This window comes from Cydia pomonella, chromosome 27 (genome assembly GCF_033807575.1).
Source record: "Cydia pomonella isolate Wapato2018A chromosome 27, ilCydPomo1, whole genome shotgun sequence".
NCBI lineage: Eukaryota > Metazoa > Arthropoda > Insecta > Lepidoptera > Tortricidae > Cydia > Cydia pomonella.
In genome coordinates, this window is record NC_084729.1 from 4,467,562 (window position 1) to 4,490,107 (window position 22,546).

The 22,546-nt window shown below is 36.1% G+C and overlaps 1 protein-coding gene across 1 annotated transcript; it reads left to right on the forward strand.

The window, feature by feature from the left end:
- Positions 1-839: 839 nt before the first annotated feature.
- Positions 840-22,347, forward strand: LOC133532423 (uncharacterized). Its single transcript, XM_061871087.1, has 13 exons — positions 840-1,835; positions 4,338-4,371; positions 9,653-9,691; positions 11,249-11,707; positions 12,112-12,573; positions 13,700-13,759; positions 15,806-15,853; positions 19,172-19,219; positions 19,695-19,790; positions 20,334-20,381; positions 20,727-20,822; positions 20,986-21,033; positions 21,831-22,347. The coding sequence occupies exons 1-13, from the start codon at positions 1,794-1,796 to the stop codon at positions 21,941-21,943; spliced, it is 1,593 nt and encodes a 530-aa protein (XP_061727071.1). The 5' UTR covers positions 840-1,793; the 3' UTR covers positions 21,944-22,347.
- The last annotated feature ends 199 nt before the right edge of the window (positions 22,348-22,546 follow it).

Below are 22,546 nucleotides of genomic sequence, written 5' to 3' on the forward strand. Positions count from 1 at the left end.
GACTAGAGGAAAGTCAATAAAATTATAAAAGAGAGCGAACAAAAATTTATTTTATTTATTAATTAAATTATGGCTTCAGTTCAGTGGGACTATTTCGCCAGTATTAAGGACTTAGGAGCTTTAAATACGAATAAAATTCTATGGTTAGTACAAGACAGTGTACGGTGATTTTATCAGCTCTTGTAAAGCGATAGCTGGACTTTACAAGGAACCGGCCGTGGACTCCAAAATGGTGGTTAAACGCGTTTTAAAATTAATTCTCCATTCACTGCACTTGTAGTTACTTATTCGCTAATTCATTGAAGTTAAAAACACGTTTTCTGAGATTGACTGGGCTTTTTTGCTGGTTTTCTATTGTACAAACGTGGACAATTCGTCGATATACAAACTAAAAACTTACGAAACTAGCCCAATGTCATAACAAATACGGAAAATGGCGCGTTATTTTATTTCTGTGCGCGATCGCACTGCGCGCACGGCAAAGGCGTGTACGAAATCGACAAACAGCAAATATTAAAAATATATATAAAAGAATATGTTCGTATCTATGCTAGGGATTTTATTTCAATTGCAATCGGGGGACCTTTTCAATGGGAAAATGCACTACATTATATGGAGTAAATGGGCGCTTTTCTACTTTAACGTCCACTACATTAATTCATCACAGAGAAAAAATTGAAAAACTAGACAAGTGTCTCTGTCAATAGAATTGCTCCAACTGAAATAAGGAACAAAACCAAAGTTACCGACTTACTAACACGAATTGACCAATTGAAATTGCGCTGGACAAGTCGGATGACACAATGCAAAACAGACACATGGAGTAAGCAGGTAACACGGTATCCAAGAGATGGAAGCCGAGAACGGAAGCGTCCAACGAGAAGATCTGAGCCGTATCCGACGACGGCGACTTCTCCAACTGTTTTTAATCGGAGCGTTGCGCTCTAATTAATGTGAATTGCAAAGCCAAACTTGGTTGTGAAAATGCGATTACATGGTGCGCAATGAAACTGGCCGGCTGGGTTGTAGATATAGGTATACGAGGGCTTTGTCCTACGGAGATGGCGCTTAGCATCCAGGTCTTCCAAGCGCCGCTGCTCATATTGCTCTACTCTTTTATGAACAGTTACGATACGCGTCATTCCGTTCTACGCATCGCAAGTTTCTCCCAGGAATCACTCGGTACACCGCAAGTGGTTAGATGACGCTTGAGGACGTCTTTATGCCGCAAGTACTGACCCCCCTGTCTCCTTTTTCCGTAGAGAGTTCTGAGTAGAATACAGCTTTGGGTAATTTGTTATTACTACTATGTTTATACGTGCCTATTTAATAGCTACTAGTAAGGTCAAGCAATTTAATTTCAGTAAGTACCAATTCGAACCTTGCCACAGTGACAATAGCATTGAGATCCCTAGCGACTTTTATATTTAATATCACTGTGACAAGGTATATACGAAATGGTACTAAAATTAAATTTACTGTATATCTGAGTCTCACGGAAGTTTCGTAGTTAATTATCAATACAATTATTGGAATAATTATGGCAAATACTTTCGCAGGAAATTTTTAGAAACGCCAACCCCCGCGCGTACCGAGCGACAGCCAATCGCATCGCTCCCATCCGTTTCGCGCCGTTGCTTATTTAATTAATACCGTTTAATTTAAACAATCATTGTTTGCACAGATGCCTTATTATTTTCGAAGTAAGCTAATATAAATGGTATCAGACGGGCGTTGTTATTTAGTGGGTATCAGAGGTAGAAATCTGACCACTATAACGACGCGAAACGATTATGAAGCTTGTTTTGGGGCTCGCGCTTCTAGCGCTGTTTGATGTGAGTGTTTTTTAATATAAAGTTAATTTAAAAATAGTTATCGTTCCATATAAGGTAAATTTCTTAGTGCTTGTAATAATAATGCTCCAGATGCCATGCTGTCATCTCTATCATAGAGTGCTCACTCCATACAAAGAGTAAACTCAATTTATTTATAATAAGTTTTAAGCGAGTCTCAAACTTATTAATAATATATTTTTCCGGATCTCCCATACAACTTTAAGTAAGTAAGTAAGAAACTGATGTATGGAGTGAATAATGACTTAGGGCTCCTTTAGACGATGCGCGAACTCACATGCGAGATTCATTACTTGATCGGGTATCGGGATCGGGCGAGTATTTGATCGGTGGGCTGAATTAGGTGGAAACTCAAAAGTCCGCAATGTAACTAAAATCGCATTCGAGTTCGCGCACCGTCTAAAGTTGCCCACTGATTTCCAGTTCGCCGGACGATATCGGCCTGTCTGTTATTCGCGATTGTCAGCTTTTGCGAATAACTGACAGGCTGATATCGTCCGGCGAACTGGTAATCAGTGGGCCGTGTAAATGATCCCTGACAACATTGTGTGTAAGTGTGTGTGATTAAATATGACGTGTACTGGGACAGTGGCAAACACTTATGGAAAATTTAAATATTTTGAGAGAAATTTAAAAACCGACATTAAAATCGATATGTTCCGAAAACTTGAAAAGTTCCTACATTACAATTTATCGGATCGAAAAACATTCATTTTGTTAGAATAACTGCAGAGAGTGATCTACCTTAATGACGCTATAATGCTTAAATTTACCTGAACCAAACAGTGGCGTAACTAATAGTAATAACTAATCTAGCCGTGAGCGAGGCCCTTTTCAATATAATAAAAAGGTTGGCTTTGCGAGCCTAAGTGCGAGGCCGTGGGCAAAGGCCCACGCCTAGCTACGCCACTGCTAAAAAACTGCGGATTCAAAGGTATTTTCATGATTTCACTTCTTTTCCCATGATAAGGAGACACAATTTATAAAAATGTATAAGTCGATCATGCACAGAAGGCAATTTCGACTTGTAAGCTGACTATATGGCGACGTTTGTTGAAGTGGCTATGTCGATAACTATAAATCAATTGTGAAATTGTGCTTTTCAAATCGCTTTAGGTCATAAAAAGTTGAAGTGGATCAATTTCGGCCACGTTACAAGAATTAAGTTAAAACGAAATAAAAAAAGATTTAAATGTTCACTTAGAAGTAAAAACTTAAAAAGCGCCATTGTTTTATTTTTTATTGTTCAAAAGATAACCTTAAACCAAAAAAATGGCTTCATGCCATAGCAGTTGCTTTTCTCCAAGAATCGACATCCGATGTCGGGCGATCTAATGATTTAGCAATTTTGTACCTAGTTTTGATATCATGTCTGTCCATCCTGGATATCAAGGTATTTTATACAATCGTGCTATAATAGAGAGCTTTATAGTCAAGTACCGTGTTTAGGCAACGAAGCTTGCTGAGTTGCCTGTGTAAGGTACGAGATTGAAAAGCTTGATTATATTACTATTGTATACAATACATTTTCTACGAGTCATCTACAATAATACTTTCTTTTAGATATAAAACTTAAATAATAAATGAAAATTTATAAATATCTCAATAATAATCGCGCGACTCTCGCCTCGCGCCCGCGCCCATTTAGTCTTTTCTATGAGAGCGCGGCGGCACGTGGTTGGTCCATTTTATTTATAGTTTTACAGCGTATCGAAATGAATAGTTGAGTGGGAGTCCATATATGAAAAGTACGCAATTATAGTTTGGTATCATCATCATCATGTATTTAAGAGTTAGACTCTTGTCGGTGGAGCAATTTCCATGTGTGTAGGCCCTCTGCCTTCTCCTTGGCAGCCTGATACGACATGACGTTGAGTTTTTCCTTTACTTGCTCTATGTAGGTTCTCCTTGGTCTCCCCCTCCGTCTCCTTGCTTCAACTCTCCCTTCAATTATGTTCTTGATATATTCGTCACATCAGCTGGTAGAGTGCCTCTTATGTACATTTTATGCCCCCAGATGCATTTTATCCACATGTGCGACAAAGTAATCTGATGCAAATTATGAGTTGTTTCCTTATGTTGGCTGGTAGAATTGACTTTTAAATAATAATTATGAATGATAAATATTTAATAAGTTTCATTTGGATTTGATTTGGTTTCATTTTATTTTAACAGTTAGTATTTTGCTCGTGTTGGTGTGGTGAAAATGTTTGTGTTTCACTCGATGGCAACATTTGTTTAAGCTTCGTGCTTTGAAACCTTCGCAACGCTAAAGATTTTTTTCAAATTTTCGCTTGCTGGGGTATCAATATTGGCACAAGCGGTAAAACAAATAACTATTTATTTTTCGGTATTTCGGTAATACCTTTAAGCTGTTACGTTAGTAAAGTAACCTGTTTCAAAATATTTTTGAATTGAATATCGTTATATAACAGGAGTTCGTTAACCAATTCCTTTCCTAAACATGAACTGATTTGTTCATAGGTCTACCTAACGGCAGCGTCACCAGAGCCTAATCGTAAGTTTTGCATTTTTTTTAATTAACAGTTTATAGTTTTAAAACGAATACGGGCGTAAACTTACGTTTCTTATATGACCCGACGTTTCGAACGTGACGTTACGCTCGTGGTCATAGGCAACCCTACCCTAGACAACCCTAGCGTACAAGTGAATAATCAAGATCAAGCGCGGGTAGTTCGCAAAACCCGCGCAGCAAGATGTTGATACAATTCCTTGCCAGTCTGCTTGTGACCACGAGCGTAACGTCATGTTCGAAACGTCAGGCCATATAATAAACGTAAGTTTACGCGATTAAGTCCGGTATTCGTTTTAAAACTATGAACGAAAATCGTGTTGGTTTAAATGAACAGTTTCTTTAAAAACCTTTATCTGTATGTATTTACTCTACGTTCCACTGCACTAAAATTAGCTAAACATGTGGCTTTCCTTCAGAGAAAGGTCTCTATAATTCATGTGCAGTAAGGACCTTATTATCAGAATTTCTGTTGGAATTACAGATGCAGGGCCCTTAATGCACTTGAAGCATAATATGACCCTTCTGTGATAGCAAGCTACAAATAATCAAAAATGTCATGATTTATTTATGTTTACATTTAAGATAGCAGTTAAATAATAATTATACTGTGACTACATTATTATGTTACCCCGATTAATATAGGGGTAGTTGGGAAAATAACATTATACTGTTGGCAACACGGTAGTTTTAGCAAGTGGTGGGGACACGGTAAATGTTGGACAGGCTCGTTCACTTGGGTGGAGGCCGTCAAAGAGGACGCATCGTAATGAACTGGTTAGGTCAGAGTACCTTCAAGTATCCCGATTGTTGTAGTAGTAATAGTTTAGAGTAACCATGCGAGAAGAAGCACTACAAATCAGAAGTGGGATTTGAGCTGGAGCTTTCAATGTAATGCGAGAAGAAGCACTACAAATCAGAAGTGGGATTTGAGCTGGAGCTTTCAATGTAATGCGAGAAGAAGCACTACAAATCAGAAGTGGGATTCGAGCTGGAGCTTTCAATGTAACCATGCGAGAAGAAGCACTACAATAACAACAACATGCGTGTCATGTAGTCTTGTTAAATTTTAGTTTATTCTGTTATATTTATGGTGAAATTCTGTTTTCATTTGTCATGCTCTGAAAGAGGGACATTGCTATTCTAAAAAGTGTGCAGTAAGTGATTCGTTTCTGCACTAGAGCATTTTACTTTCCAAGTACGATTTTTTCCTTTTTTTTACGATAAGCAATTGAAATTTGGGTTTTAAATGGATTTGTTATACAATTTCCATTCTGATATTTAACTCCCCATTCCATAAATAACAATACTTGTGCCTATTGTATTGTATTGTAATGTAATCCGGGCGTGCTGGCCGTGCCGGCGGCTGTGCCTAAATGGTTAATTGAAAGTACCCTCAAGAAATGCTATAAATAATTATATTTAGTCGTGTTTTTAAAAAAGCCCATGTATTACTTTCCTCATATTCTAAATGAAAAGTAGTTTAACTCGAGTGAAAGGCACCATTTCAGCCTCGAATTATTAGCGCTCTAACTGCGTTCTAGCAACAAACTACCTCGGCAAAAATGAGTGCCTTTCATCCGTTGGTTAATAATCTACTATTACAACATGTCCCGAACAATTATTATAATTGTATCTTGTAAATTTAGTGCAATGGATTAAGTATATGATTATAATTTAACGTGGCCCAACCAGTGGGGAGAAGTGGCCATGGGCCTTTTAACTTTTTCGCCGCCATTGACTTGATATAAAGTCAGTACATTTCGTGCCCCACACGCCACGACTTCATATCAAGTCGTGGTTTTGGTTAGGTGTGTATACGTGTAATATAATATGTGTAATGTCGTCGGTCGTCAATGAGTTGTATACATATTATGCATACTTATAGCCGAATAAAAATAATCGAATTATAAGTCTTGACTTGATTTTATGAGTTCCTTTAATTAAACGAAAAACAGGTTTCACTGTAGTTCGTGTCATCTACAATGACGAGCAGATTTGTCAAATCTAACCTTTAATAACTTGACGTTACGAGTAAAGGCACGCGTCTTCGTGAATGACACGATCGATTTAACACTAAATTAATTAATTCAATAAGTAGGATTTATAATGGAACAACTATGCTACGGCCTACGGCGTAGCACTCGTAGCCCGTAGCACACCTACGCAGAAGTGTAATAGTTACGAGTAGAAATGAGTACTAAATAATCTTAAAGATATCCTAAAAAATATTATTATTATTATTATTATTATATAATTATAGGCGAGCAGCTATTTAGCTGATGAGCCTATGTCACACAGTGTCCTGTATTATACAGTTCAAAGTTTGTAAAGTCGTATCACATCACTAAGTAACATCAGTCTAACTTATTGTTTAAAAGCCACTTGTCCAATCTGTTTTTAAAAACATTGACCGAGGGAGCAGTTACAACACTATCCGGTAAACGGTTCCAAGCCGCCACGACACGGTTGGACAAAGAATGATATGCAGCTTTAGTAGTAGTGGGAGTGCGAACAATTCTTAGGCTGTGACCTCGGGTCTCGCGGCTGATAGTTCTTTTGTTGATTATATCGTGAATGTCGGGGAGGTTGTAACAGTGGGTAACAATCTTAAAACACTCGATAAGGTCTCCTCTCGCTCTCCTGGCTTTGAGTGTGGGCAGCTTCAGTACCTTTAGCCTTTCTTCATAAGGTAGGCGTTTGAGCTTAAATGGAATCTTGGTGGCTCTTCGCTGCGCACTCTCTAAAAGGTCAATGTCTTTGACAAAATAGGGATTCCATACTTGGAAAGCATATTCGAGCAAAGGGCGGACATATGTTTTATAAATTTTGATAAAAACTTCAACAGATATGCATTGGAAGGAGCGTTTTATAACATACAAGAACGAATTTGCCTTTTTGACTATATTATTTATGTGCTCACCCCACTTCAGGTTATTTGTAACTGTCACACCGAGATCCTTTTGAGACGTCACCGCTGCAATTGGCGAGCTTCCTATCGTGTATTGGACCATAGGGTTTTTTTTTACCAAGGTGCAGAACTGCGCATTTGTTAACATTTAATTTTAATATCCACTGCGAAGTCCACTCCGTTAACCGATCCAAATCAGATTGCAGCTGACCAGAAGAAACATGAGGGTTAGCGAAGAACTTTCCATCATCTGCAAAGAAGCACGATTCTGACTCTATTAGTGCTATTAAGTCAGTCACAAATATTCCAAACAGAGTCGGAGATAAGACAGATCCCTGAGGTACTCCACTCAGCACATTTAGTGGTTGAGACAGGCAGTCACCGACTCGCACACTGAAGGTTCTGTCTGACAGGTACCCTTCTATCCATTTTAGTAGCTTTCCACGGATTCCAAAATGATCTAATTTCAAAAGTAGTCTCTGATGAGGAACCTTGTCAAATGCACGTTCAAAGTCTAAATAAAGAATATCTACTGGAAGGTTACGGTCCATACTTTGGGTCCAACCATGTACACAGGTTAAGAGATTGGTAACTGTAGATCTTTTTTGTACAAAACCATGCTGCTTCACTGATATTAAGTTTTCCCTATTGAGGAAACCTGTCAACTCCTTACATATAATTTTTTCCATACACTTGCAGATAATGCTTGTGAGACTTATTGGTCTAAATTTGGACGGGTCGGTCTTGTCACCATTCTTGAAAATATTTAATTAATAATTTAATTCTCTAAAGTTACAGCGCTTCACACATCTTATTTAATTAATAATCCTAATCTTAACCTCTTGAACGCCAAGAACACCAAAAGTAATCGTTACTAGTCGTGCCCACAGCGCCAAGGACAACTATAGGTGTAATGTATCACGCAAAATAGGCGCAAGTCGTCGAGTTGCGGAAAAATCGCCCGAATACAATACAATACAATACAACCTATAAGTGTTATGGCGGACGCTGTCAAAGTAACCTTCACACTTTCACACAATACAATACAATACAATATTTTTATTTGTTAAACATAGGTAACATAGATGTTACAATTTAGTACTTAGTATCACTATGTCTTACCAGCATTAGGTGTACAAATTTTGTTTTGTGTTGGTAAGTTTAACAATAAATTGCATGCTTAAATCTTACTTTACTCTAAACACTTTATAATTTTAAGGATTGCATTAAATTAAATTAATGTATTTTCTCTTTTATATTCGTCAATGGAGTAATACGCTTTGTTTGATAAGAATAAGGTACATTAGCTTCCTTGCACCCGGGATCTTGGCGTTTAAGTGATGTTTGTGTTTATGACATAAGCGTTCAAAGGGTTAAAGGTGTAACCGCGTTGAGTAATAGTCTGACTGCACTGAATAGGAACATTTTGTTTAGGATTAGGATGACTGAACTTACTTAAGGTGAAGTGTTTACTGAATAAATTCAAAGGGGGTGTGTCAACTCCGACGCACAACTGAAGTTTACTCCTTACGAACGATTATAAAATAAATAAAATAAATATTATAGGACATGATTACACAAATTGAGTAAGTCCCACAGTAAGCTCAATAAGGCTTGTGTTGAGGGTACTTAGACAACGATACATATAATATATAAATATTTATACACCCATGACTCAGGAACAAATATCCAAGCTCATCACACGAATAAATGCCCTCACCAGGATTTGAACCCGGGACCATCAGCTTCGTAGGCAGGGTCACTACCCACTAGGCCAAACCGGTCGTCAAATACATACGTACATACGTCATATACATACATACGTCAAATAAATACATACGTCAAAATACATTATTAAATTTAAGATCATATCCGCAAATTGACAGTTGATTTGTTGATATTCAATAAATAGTGTTTCCACGCAGCCGTTGCTAGGGAATGAGCGAGATAAGTTGTGCATGAAACATGACGTAAAGGGGGCCACTGATTACCAGTTCGCCGGACGATATCGGCAACTGTCAGCTTTTTCGAATAACTGACAGGCCGATATCGTCCGGCGAACTGGTAATCCGTGGGCCCCTTAACGTTAGATTTTATTTCCCATAAATTTTCATACCCCGGGCTTATATATGAAAATCGATTCTTAAGGAGGAAAGTCCAATAAACTCTAACAAAATCGTGCGGTAGCTAAACAGATGGTACAACTCAACATTGATTAGTGGTCCACTATACAAAAAGTCCGGGTTTTTATACTTGCTACTAGCTTACAATACCTCATAAAGAATAAGCAAGATGCTTATGAATATTATTTTGTTCCTTGTTGGAACTTTTTAGTTAAAAATGTTATATTTTCAGGGATTCCACACGGACTTCATGTCGTTCGGGAGTTCAATGGTAAGTAACAACACTAAATAATTTACCCCTACCTAAACAGGAATTGCCTGTAAATGGAGTTAATTAATCGATATTTTTTATTTTATTTATTGAACACAATGCAAGTTTACAGTGTCAGACCAATTCACTTACATGCTAGGAAAACATAAATTATCAAGAATAATAAATATACGTGCTGAATCAAAGACACAAAAATATAAAAATCATGCGCATAAAAATGTCAAAACTAATTCAAATTGTCATTTTACTTACTCTAAGAAAACAAGAAAATAAAATCAGGAATATGGTAAAACAATATAAATAAAATAAATTAAATGTCAAAACAGATTACATAATTACCTTATACAATGTCAGTCAATCAAATTTATGAAAATTTAAAAATATTCTAGCAATTTTGCACAAGTGTGCTAATCGATCGGCGAACATGTCAGCGTCATCGTGCCGAGTGAGCATCAAATGAAGAAATGATATTGCTTTGCCTGCTCGCTTGAATGGCATGCATTCGCCAATTATCTATTTCTAGACTTTTGTAGTTAAATACCTGTATCGGTATACAGTCAGAGCCACCATTATTTTGGTAGATATTTTCATTCACTCAATGATAGATATTTTCATTCACTGATTCATTCCATTTGCCAGCTCTTGTGAAATCGACCTATACTGTTAATCTGTAAGACCCCATTTTCCTCTCTGGATATTAGCATATTTTTTATATTGTTAAATTATTAATATCTCGGAGACCGAGCTTTGCTCGCAAAATATATAAAAACACAAAAATGCGCGTTTTTCCAGGGATAAGACCTAGCTAGATCGATTTTCGCCCCCGAAAACCCCCATATAGCAAATTTCATCAAAATCTTTAGAGCCGATTCCGAGATCCCCAAAATATATGTATAAGAATTCCTCGTTTAAAGGTATAATTATTATAAGAGCTTAAAAAAATATAATAGAATTGTTATTATGTTAATCAAAAATGAAGGGGCAAATCAATGGTTAATATAAAATGAATTGTGTAAAAATATTTTCCATTATGTTATTATTATATCGTATGGCTTTTCCTGAATGAAGATTTACAATGTTATTTACACAAAAAAGAAAAATACATATAATTATAGTTTTACATCTAAATTGAGCAGCCAATCCCTTGCATCTGCTGTGACGGATATCAGGTCTCGCATGCCTCCGGCAAACCAACGTCATATCCAAGGAAAATGAAAATAGGGATGATTATATGGAGAAGTGGTCGTCTACTAATCTTAAATTAAATTAATTGTCCGTTAGGAGTTGGTTAGGAGCTATGTCACTATCAACCATTGAAATATTGTTACTACGTATAGAACCGGCACAGAGAACCAGTATTTTGCGCTATGAGGATTTACGAAAGCAAATTGCCCGAGTCAAAACGTAGATCTTCGCTAACGCTTCGGTCAATAATTGTAAGATTATGAGAATTTTAGCGAATAAATCTAAAATTAATTATGAAAAAAAGAATGCAAAATGCCTTTGAAAAATAATTGAAAAAATAAAAATAAAACAAGACTAGCAATCTTTTCACAGGCGGCCGCCGCAAGGAGGAACACCGCCACGTCGAACGCAAAGAGGTTGAGGAGGAACAAGACTTCCAAGAGACAGAAGTAAAAGAAGTGAAACACAAACGGAAAACATTCAAGGAACAGGAGTTCTCCGAGTTAGAGTCCGAGAGGTCCAGCAGTTCCAAGAAATCCTTTTCGGAGATAGACCGTTCCAGCTCAGAGTCTGAGAGTTTAAAGAAGAAGTCCAGCTTCTCGGAGAATGACAGGTCCAGCTCAGAGTCTGAGAGTTTAAAAAAGAAGTCTAACTTCTGGGAGAATGACAGCTCTCGCTCAGAGTCTGAGAGTCTAAAGAAGAAATCCAGCTTCTTGAAGAATGACAGCTCCAGCTCTAGCTTTAAGAGAGACCAGAGGAAGCAGAGCTCCTCTGAGAGGAAAGAGATTAGTGAGAGGGAGAGCGAGAATCGATTTGGAGAGCGCAGGAGAGGTAAGAGTATTTTTTATTTTATAGAACTAAACAATTATAAAAAACACAACTTTGGACTCCTAGGGTACTTTTAACAAAAACATACACCCAGAAACCCATAAATAACATAACCCAAACATCCATTTACCCAAAGACCTAAACACCCATTCACCCATATACTTCTACCCATATCCATAACAATTAACTATACCCTTGGTTCAGATGTAGGAAATCCTCTAAACCAAAACAAATATGCCCCTGGCAGTGATCACAATTAAATTTTGCTTATTATTTTTAAGCTTCGCATTCCCCCTGTTACAACTACTGAGGTGAAAAAAATATTTTAAACATAAAATGAAGTGATATAATCGAAAAGTCAGATCGAATATTGATAATTCCAATGCTTAAAGAAGTGTTTTCGACAGGTCCAGGATCCAACTCATCTGGTCCAAGACGCCCAGTAGCCCCACTGCCGCCAGTCAGCATCAACCCAGTCCCAGACCTGAACCTTCCGCCCGTTGACGTGTCTATCCCAGGAGTCGTAGACGCTAACCTATTCGGCAAGCCTCAGCGACCGGTTCCACCACAGCGACCCCAACAACCGAGCGGACCGCAATGGCCTCTTGGACCGCAACAGCCGGTCAAACCTAAGTGGCCAGCAGGACCAGAACCGCCAGTTAAACCCCAATGGCCGGTTGGACCAGAACCGCCAGTTAAACCACAATGGCCAGTGGGACCAGAAGCGCCAGTTAAACCCCAACGGCCGGAGGGCCCACATTGGCCGGGACCTCACAAGCCTATTGGACCGCTACGGCCTCATGTACCGCATCACCCAGAGCCACCACAACCCCCCGCTCTCCCAAGAATCCCACACAGGCCTCTGCCGAGTAAGTGCAGACCTTTATAATATTCATTTTCATCACACTTGCTCATAAAAGGTCTTATAATAATAATAAATAAGTTATATGGATTGTGAAAAAAAGAAGAACTCTCTAGCACTTACAACAAACCTATTACGTCACTTACCCCCCTCGTTGCACAATGTACTATTATAGCACACTTTCTCGTAACGTGGAACTTATAGAACCGCTTTTAGGCTTATAATCTCAGATATTACATTCGCGTACTTTTCTCATTATATATATTATTGCACTCGTGCGGTAATGTATGATAATCCGATCGAGTTAAGATTGTAACTAATTGCTAAAAATATGTATGGAGATCGAGCCTTCTTAATTGTTCGAGTTGCTTATACAACTAGGACTGGAGGGTCAGCTGCAGGGCCAGGGGAGCGCTGGCAAGCAATATGACAGATTTTGGACTTGCACTTTATCTACCCGTTAAGCTTATTTGAAGATTGTGAAACGCCAACTATGACTTTATTTGTCAGATAAGTGGCAAGTAGCTTACTCAGGACTTTTCTTGGACATTGTGGAACAGGCCCTAAAATAAACATCATTTAATTTAAAAAAACAATACTGCTATTTCAGATTTTTTACAATTTAAAAATAGTCTTGAGTACTAAATATTCGATTAGAGTGTAAGACCTAATGTGTTTTTGGAGAAAATATAACATTAACATTAACTGTATCGACTAGCGAAATAAAAGAGCGATTGTTATTTTTTTTTAATGTTTAGTCGGTTCGATTCCCGGACGAGACAAGTAAAAAAAAATATGCTGTTTTTTTTACGGCCCGCCTGATGGTAAAGCTGTCTCCGTAGCCTAACTTACTTAACATAAGTTAAGGTTTTAAGGCACTTTTTCTCCAGGGCCCATTATTTTTTCCACACTATAATCTAAAGCCTGACCAGTAACATATGATCACGCGCCATATTGCGGAATTTCATTTGAACTAAATTTTTCATACTAAACTGAACTGTCACCCTATACATGAGAATAACCGCGCCCTCTTGACAATGATCACATATTTCTGGTCCGGCTTTAGTATTTTTCTGTTCTAGGAGTGCAAACGTAATAGAATTACCTAAAGCTGACCCATTTTTACTTTGCAGTCGTTGAGGGAATCAAGGATGCCGCCGAGGATATTATCAGCAGGCTCTTCGGATTCAAAGGTAGATTGATTACCACAGACCTATACGTAAATAGTTTATTCACCTCAGCAGCTCGAACAAGCCTACTTTCGTCACTTCAGGGAGTGTGGAAAGTGCGACTACCCTCATACGAGGGAGTGACGAAAGTACGACTTTCCTCACTCCAGGGAGTGAGACAAAGCAGCTTTTTAATTTAGTGAAGGCCATGAATACAGGAATAAAAACTTTACTTGATGTTGAATTTTTTAACCTTTAATATGTTCTCACTACTGAGGTGAAAAATTGTATGTGTCACACGAGAGCAAAGTTATTTACATCTCGTGTTTTTGAGTCCCTCGCAGGAAAAACTAACTTTCTTCACTTGTTGCACAAATAACTATTTCACTTCTGCATGTTTAAGCGGCATAAAGTGCATTATGCTCTAGTGCATAAAGTGAAATCATACGACCCTTATATGGTCAGTATGACCCTATAAAGTTAAAACTTGCCATTCAAACTGCCAGTGCCGCCGCTTGCTGCCGGTTATCCTCCACACGCGGCCGTGGGCTCATTTCTTTAGACTTGAATAAATACGGTAAAAAAAGTGAAATGCAGAGCATATAAATCGAGCATAAATGCCCATTTTATTTTCGACCTATATCGGCCCTATACATATAGGGTGCTAACAAATTAGCTACCAATATTAATTTTAATTAATTTATTTTTAATTATCATTAAAATATTGACATTCCCGTTATAACTAAATAAGTAAGTAAATATTATTGACTGTGAAAATAGACAGGAAATGAAAAAACACTTAAAGTTAGGTAACAACAGGCGGTCTTAGTCTTATCACTAAGAAGCGATCTCTTCCAGACAAACTTCTAGTTACAGTGTATGGTATTAACCTAAAATATATTTTAAGATACAAAATTTGTACTAACAATAATGATCTCAGTTGGTCTCTCAATAAAATGAAATTGAAATAATTTTACAGCTGATAGTAGTCTGCTCCTGGAGTAAATTTAAGTATTAAACATTATAGGGTTTACGTTGTTTTTTTAGGAGTTGAAAAAATTGGAAAACAAATTATGTGCGTAATATATAAATAAATGAAACATCATTGAACAGATTCTAGAAACTCTTTCACCTAACACTTAGCTGGCCACTTCACGTGCATAAATCAATTGACACGTCGATTATGACATTTGAGACAAACAATTGTTGACATGACAAAAAGTGTTAAAACATCTTGTCAGTTATATGCACATGATGATTATTTTTAGATAAATTTATATTATTTTTTGTTTGGCCAAAAAATTACATGAAAAGTTTTTCTTTTATATTTAAAGTACCATATCTTAAAATATCGATTACTAATTTGTTGTCATTTACGACGACACGTGGCTTGACTTGTACTGTCATGCTATTAAAGGTTAGATTAGACAAATCTATGCGTCATCGTGGATGACACGAACTATATACAGTATGTTTATCGTTGCTAGCAATTGTAATACAAAAAAAACGAGCGAGTGAACTTTTACAAAATTCGGCACGCTCTATTTTATATTTATTTTTGTTACACCTTGTTTAGGTAAATAGATACTTAGATACATAGATAACATCCATAACTTAGGCACACTTATAAAATTTGATTTATTAAATGAAATTAAATGCACTTACCAGGATTCGAACCTCGTAGGGTCACTACCTTCGAGCAACACCGGGAAGGGAGACGTCATTCATACTATTTCCCCTCTGCCGACGCATAGGTACAACTGTACCTATGGCGGTGCATGTTGTGACTCGTACGTACACAAAAAGAGATCGAGGTGTGCAAGATTTGTCTTTGATGTGTGTCATTTTCTATGTATTTGTGTCGACATTACAGATTGGATATTGTATGTAGTGAGTGAGAAGCACTTTCCCCCCGCAAAAAATGGCAGAATGATTTGTTCGATAAGATATTGCTTAGGCTCCTCCCTTCCGACTTTTCGGAAACCGGTGTTGCTCGAAGGTCACTACCGACTAGGACCGAGGTCGCTATGAATGTTAAAAAAAATCAAAACAAGCTTTCTTTTATTCCAGACGTTCCACAAGGCATAGAGATTCTCTACGAGCTGACCGGACAGAGAGGTAAGTCGCAACAACATCTACGTTTTGTTACCAATAAGGATGACTCCCGCTAGAATGTACAGGCCCGGGCCGGGGCGCCCGGCACTTCAATTTTCTATAGAGAGCATCAGGTGATCACCGATGACTTGTCAGAAAAAAATGTTTCGAAAGCCTCGTCCCGGGCCCTGACGGTTCTAGCATGTATCCTTTATGCATTTCTGATTCCCATTTAAAATGTGTTTGTCCACGTATAGTCGAGCCGTTAACCACGTATAGTACGACGAATTGTATCGACAAATAACCCCCCATACCTATGTTTTTTTCTCAACCATTTTAATGATTACTCACTCGATTAATGAACCATTTACCTGTCGCACATTTAAAAAATAATCATTCGAATGCTTATGAATTAGGGCATAAATTTGAAACATAAATGTGACCGAGAATTTTCCACAATTATCTGAGAATTCATAACAATGATAAAAATTGTCATCAAAAATTTACTTTTTTTTAACAATTTATCTTTTTTTGAAAAGGAGGTCGTTGACCTGTAATTTTTTAATTGTTAAATGGTAGTACAGAATATCAGCTGAAAGTTGACATCAAAATGTGCGTCGAACTAACAATAATTTGCTTTAGTTCCAAATGATAATTCGGGCGGCGGGAAATGTTTATTTGGAATTAAGTTAGGACCTAATATACGGTCTCCTATCACAGATTTTTTAAATATGATTTTTACGTTTATGTGCAACATTACTGATTTTATTACCTTGATTTGTATTTCAATATAATTGAGGAATCTACTTTGGAATCTTTGGATACATCCTAACATTTATACAGAGTGGCCCAAAAACCAAAAACACATTACTCAACAAAAATATTTTACTCTGTACGTATTATTATTATTAATTGTTTATTTCAGATACAATTTTATCCATATAATTGTTAACTTAATTACTACATTACTTATTTATAATGAATTAAACCCAAAATGTAAGGAAAAAAAAAATTAAAAATCAAAATTTTCACAAAATCAAAATTTCAGAAATTTTATTGATAATTTTTTAAAACGTAGCGTTTGTGTATCAAATGTAATGAACAATATTAAGAAGATACCTGTTGTTTCAGTTATATGATTATAGTTTTAATTTTTAAATACATGTTGTAAAAGAAGTAACAAAAATAACAAAAAAGTAACAAAAATATTCCTATAAATTTTTTGGCCACTCGTTATTTACCATTATATTATTATTTTGTCGATGTAAATATTACAATTATTATCTAAACGATTTATTTATTTAAAGGCGCCCACTAATTACCAGCTAGCCAGACGATATCAGCCTGTCAGTTTTTCGCGATTGTCAGCTTTTGCGAATAACTGACAGGCCGATATTTTCCGGCGAACTGGTAATCTGTGGGCTCCTTTAGACGACATAATATTTTAAACCTAGACTTAAAAGTGCTCCTTTTAATTTTGCTATATTTTTCGCCCAAAACGCCCTTTATTCACAAAAGTGACAAGTGCGCAATAATTTCTATCGCACATATTTAAACACATAATGACGTTAATTAAAGCAAATTCGCTATTTTCCAATAACAATTATATTTGAACAGTCGTTTCGTTTCAATGCCCGTCCTTGCGTCTTGCGTGCGCGCAGCTGGACAAATATCGATTAAACGATATATTATATTAAATTGAGGCAATAAATGTCCAGAAAATAATTGTTAAATGATGATAAATTAGATGCTGGTTCATTTAGTCTTATTGTTTGTGCGCAATATATAATTGAACAAAATGTTAGTCGAGGATTCACATGAACTGAATAGAAATATGTTTTGAAGTCAAAATTTTAGACTGAGGAGCAGTGGCGGGGCAAAACCAAAATTTTATGTGGCCAAGTGGCCAAGTTACATTTAGCGAGGCCTCTGGGCTATAACCGCGAAAATCGAAGTTCGTCAATTGCGGACATTTTTCTGTCACTCTAATTACGTAAGAGAAAAATCCCCGCAATTTGTGAATTTAGGTTTTCGCGGTAGGCCCCCTGGTGGCGCAAGAAATAACGAAAAATTTTACGTTGTGTCCGAGATACAGGTACTTATTTGAGGCGCGAGGCCCCTCGGACCGCGAGGCCGTGGGCGGTGGTCCACGTCGCCCACGCCTAACGCTGCTGCCTCTGCTGAGGAGACTTGTTACTAGGGGAGACTTGGTCCCCTAAATTAAAAAGTTATATCAAATTTTAAATAGATCTAAAATAGCAAGTCTAACTCCATTACGTTTGTCAAAATCAGAACATTATAGCGATTGGTTCCTTTTAGGACAGTCATTTTTCATTTATTGGCAATCAAAATGGTTTTATAATTTAAGAGTCCAAGTCTCCCCTAGGATCACGTCTCTCCCACTGAAAATCTCACTTGAGATGGTACAAATGTTTTTGCATTAAGTATTAAAGGTCTAACACCGCTTGGAGCGAATTGTATACTCATCACAATAGGATGGGATGAACTATTTTTCTGAAAGCTAAAAATGTTAATAGTACAATTAAGCCATTAGGTATCCAAAGATCCTGGACGGCATTTTTTTCTATATATCAAGGGAAGCATTTGATACATGTTAATTTTTTCTTCATATTTAGAAAAAAAATCTAACTACGCATTATATCAAAGCTACGCATTCATTAAATGTTTTATTAATTAAAAAATTAGCTTAGAATTGTCCATGAAAGGCGAAATATGGCGAAAGTACTTTTTGAACTTTTTACGACGAGAAAATTATAAGTGCTATTAATACAATTTTAAAAACAGGAAATTGGGGACTAAGTAATGCTTAATTGACCTTTTTCATGAAGCCAAATTTGATAAAAAGAGATGCCTTTTTTTAATGTATTAAAATATACTTATACCTAATTTTGAAATAGTTCGAGGCCTAAGTATTAAATAATTTGCGTGATTTAAACCCAATTATTAAAAAAATACATTTAAAAATATCAAAAAGATGAAACAGAGATAAGACTTTTTGAGCGCCGTGACTGAAATGACCATAAAAGGGTACCATTTAACTCTGGCAGAATTTAACAACTGGAGACGCCTTGTCTGTAATTTTCTGTACAAAACAGTCCGCTGATTTTTACACGTCAATTATATATGGCTATTTTTACGTAATGTACAAATAGACATGTCAGATACACGTCAGTCCATACAATACATATGACCATTGGCCGAGGTTTTCGACAGAGGGGTAAGCTCTTAAAGGCGACTCCAGTTGTTAAATCTTCCAAGGGTTAACCCCTAGCTATGTTGTTGTACTTCTAAATATTGTGTCTCAATCAATTTATTTTTCAGATATTGAAAGGGCTCTGAAATATTGCGAGAGGGTCACCAAGATAACAGGTATGCATTTTATTTACAATATGTGTTACAATGTATTTAGTATTTACTTAGATATTTTTTTAACACAAGTACCTAGTACTTATAAGTTCTTCTATTAAAAACACTTTTTGTAACGTTAGTAAAGTAATAAGAATTTATTTAGGAATACTAAAATAGAATATGTATACATTTATTTGTAGGCTTTTATTATTTTTAGGTAGTTTTAGTGTAATTTGTTTAGTTCTTAGTTTAATTAATTTTAACCTGTTTTCCTGCTATTAAATGTTTGTCTATTAAAAAAAATATAAAATACGATATAAAATTAAGAATATATATTGAAATATAATTAAATACATTATAGAGTTCAGGACTCGTTCCGGGTCATCCCTGATGCACAGACAGCGTCTCGAGAAGCGCGGGACGAATTGTTTGAGTAGGTTTTTGAGACTTTGTTTACTTCAACAAGTTTGTTTAAACAATTCTGTATTAATTCCAGATCGCGTAAAGTTGATCGAGTTCATCAGTGGATGCCGCGGCTCCAGAGAATGGAAATACGTCATCTCCTTCATGAAGCAGCTGGAAGGGTCTGCCTGTAAGTATCATACATTATTGGCTGGTACTGTATGAACTCACAATAAAGACGAATCAATGTGTGGCCCCAGTGTAAGCCACCCACATGTACCTACTTACCCCACACTTACCCGTATTGAGCTTATTTTTAGACACGTTTAAAGTTGCTGGAAGTAGGAATTAACGCACTTATCATCACTTTTCATTATTTTGTCTTTTTTTTTAATTGGTATTTTTTATGAATTTTGTCTTGTAGGTAGTTTCAAAGTTTTTTATTTGAAGATTTATTTATTATTATGATTTTAAAAATACTAACACTAGCTTATAAGTATCTTGATTATTTATGTTACTAACCATGCTATGGAACGTACAACTGTTCTAAAAATAAATTGAATTGAATTGAATTATTAATTGTATTTTTAATTAAATGTATGTTAGCCGAAATAAAAGCAGCAATAATTGCCACCTTTTATCTCAACTATATCTTAGATATTTTACTTTTTTTTAACTAGTACCGTTCCAACAAAAAACTATTTTATACTCAAAGCAAAATTATTATTTTCAGTGATCGAGATATACGTAGAAATCCTGCAGGTGCTGACAAACGAAACGGGTAAGTTCTTCCTTTTTTTAACACGTTATAAAAGTAATAAATCTGAACAGAAAAAATCGAAAACTCTATTATAGGTATGAATGATGTGTGTAAATCTAAAGAGTTCTAAGGCCACGAATAAAAAGCTCTTAACAAATTCAATTAGTTATTCGCAAAACGAACGAACTGGTTATCAGTGAGCCCATTTAGAGATATTTTATACGTTTTTTTTTTAACAAAGTTTTAATCGTTGTTTTTTTTGTTTTTTTCGTCTTTTTATTCGTTACCCCTTTACAAAATATGACTTTAAAAGTGCCTGTTTAGTCTGTAAGACGATATATATCTGATTTTATTTGGTTTCTGCAGATGTATTTAAGGCATATGCAATTTTGGAGCGTCTGACTGGCCATGCGGACTTCGATGCCATCTACGAGGTTCTCGAAAAGATCTCCAGCGGCAAAAGTAAGTATTTTCTTAGAGTATAATTAAAAATAAAATATAAATAAATTTTTATTTATTCCATGTTGACAATTAATATTAAAGTAAATATGACGATCGACGATTAAACATTTTACATAAGAGTAAATTTTTTTAAAATTAAATTTATATTGTTTTTGTCTTTCAGATTCCCATGAAATTGCTGATTTCTTCAGGCACGTTGCTCATACCAACGGTAAGTGTCATAACATCAATGTGTATGTGTTTGTGTGTGTGTGTGTTCATTAGAATAATTTTAGTTTCTTCAGAAAACTTTTTTTTTTATAGTAGCAGTTACCGTTTGTAAAATGGAAAATTTTCGGCAGTCAGACAAACCTTACACACAAAATCCAGAGGGGGCCTAGTGTCACCGAAAATGGGGCTTGGATCGCATTACTTAGGGTAGCTTATTTACACGAAAAGTGGGAATGAATTTGTTTTTCACTTCAACCGTATATTGGTGTCGTTAGATAGGTCGAACGATTATGAGTCTTCAATAACCATTTTTAACATAAACTATATTTTCGGAGATAATCGTTCTGTAAGAAGAAAAAAATGTGTACGGGCCCTTCTAACTGTTGAACCATGGGGCCAAAAATATGAAAGAAAAAAACGCTTAAAGACTTTAAGCCATTTTTGAATTTTAGCAAAAGTCTATTTTGATGGACAGGTAACTTACAAGCCTTATTTAACTTGCGCTGTTAGTATGTATAATGTAATCTTGGAAGCTAAATTTGACCCACTTCCCGATTTTCGATAATGCAATATTATAGTACCATCGAGCTGATCTCATGATGGAGACAGGAGGTGGCCATAAGAACTCTGTGATGAAACAACGTAACGTAATTGTGTTTGGGGGCTCTCGATAAGTATTAGTCGCCTGTGGTAAAAAAAGACAGTAAGCGATAAAAACTTGTACCAAAATGATATTTTTGGCAAAAACTTATTATATATTTATGGAAGATTGCTACAATAACATGTTTTTTGTTGAAGGTTTGGACGGTATACGCATTCAGGTGGACAAACTGACTGGAGGAGTAGGTTCGCCGGAGTTCCCTGATGTGTTAAGCGTGTTGATGCCAGAAATCGGTAAGTATCTGATATGATACACTTTATATTTATTTTATTTTTATAAACTAATAGTATACTACAGGTTATCACACATTACATTATTTCAACAATTAAGATGCACAAAATGACTTTTTTATTGTTATTTTTTATTTATGTAATTTTAATTTTAAATGTAGGTAGGTATACGGTACCAAATAAGTGCTTTCGTGCAATACTTTTAACTTGTTGAGTTGTGTGTAAAGTTGAATGCCTAAATAAAAAAAAATCAAAATAGAGTAAATAAATAGAGTCTACTACCTTATCAAGAAGGCTGTAGCCATGAGGAAGCATTTGGAGCATAATAGGAAAGACAGGACAGCAAGTTCCGCCTAATTCTCGTAGAATCCAGGATTCACAGGCTGGCGCGCTACTACAAGACCAAGAGTGTGCTGCCCCCAACTGGAAGTAGTATAGTCCAGCACCGCTTCAGTCCTGGTGGCTTAAGTTTAAATAAACTTTACAACAAAAAACTTTATAAATTAAACAGTAGGTGCATTATAACTGATGGCTAGAGTCACATCAGCTTTTAAAACATGAAGAAATATTGATAAAACATCACACTCGGAAACAAAATCATTATAAGGTAATAATATTCTTAT

What these genes read in the sequence shown, in the direction of transcription:
- LOC133532423 (XM_061871087.1), top strand. Translation starts at nt 1,794, where the DNA reads ATGAAGCTTGTTTTGGGGCTCGCGCTTCTAGCGCTGTTTGAT. An exon ending in CAGGCTCTTCGGATTCAAAG is followed by an intron (nt 13,760 to 15,805) that starts GTAGATTGATTA and finishes CTTTTATTCCAG; the next exon opens with ACGTTCCACAAGGCATAGAG. An exon ending in GCAGCTGGAAGGGTCTGCCT is followed by an intron (nt 19,791 to 20,333) that starts GTAAGTATCATA and finishes TATTATTTTCAG; the next exon opens with TGATCGAGATATACGTAGAA.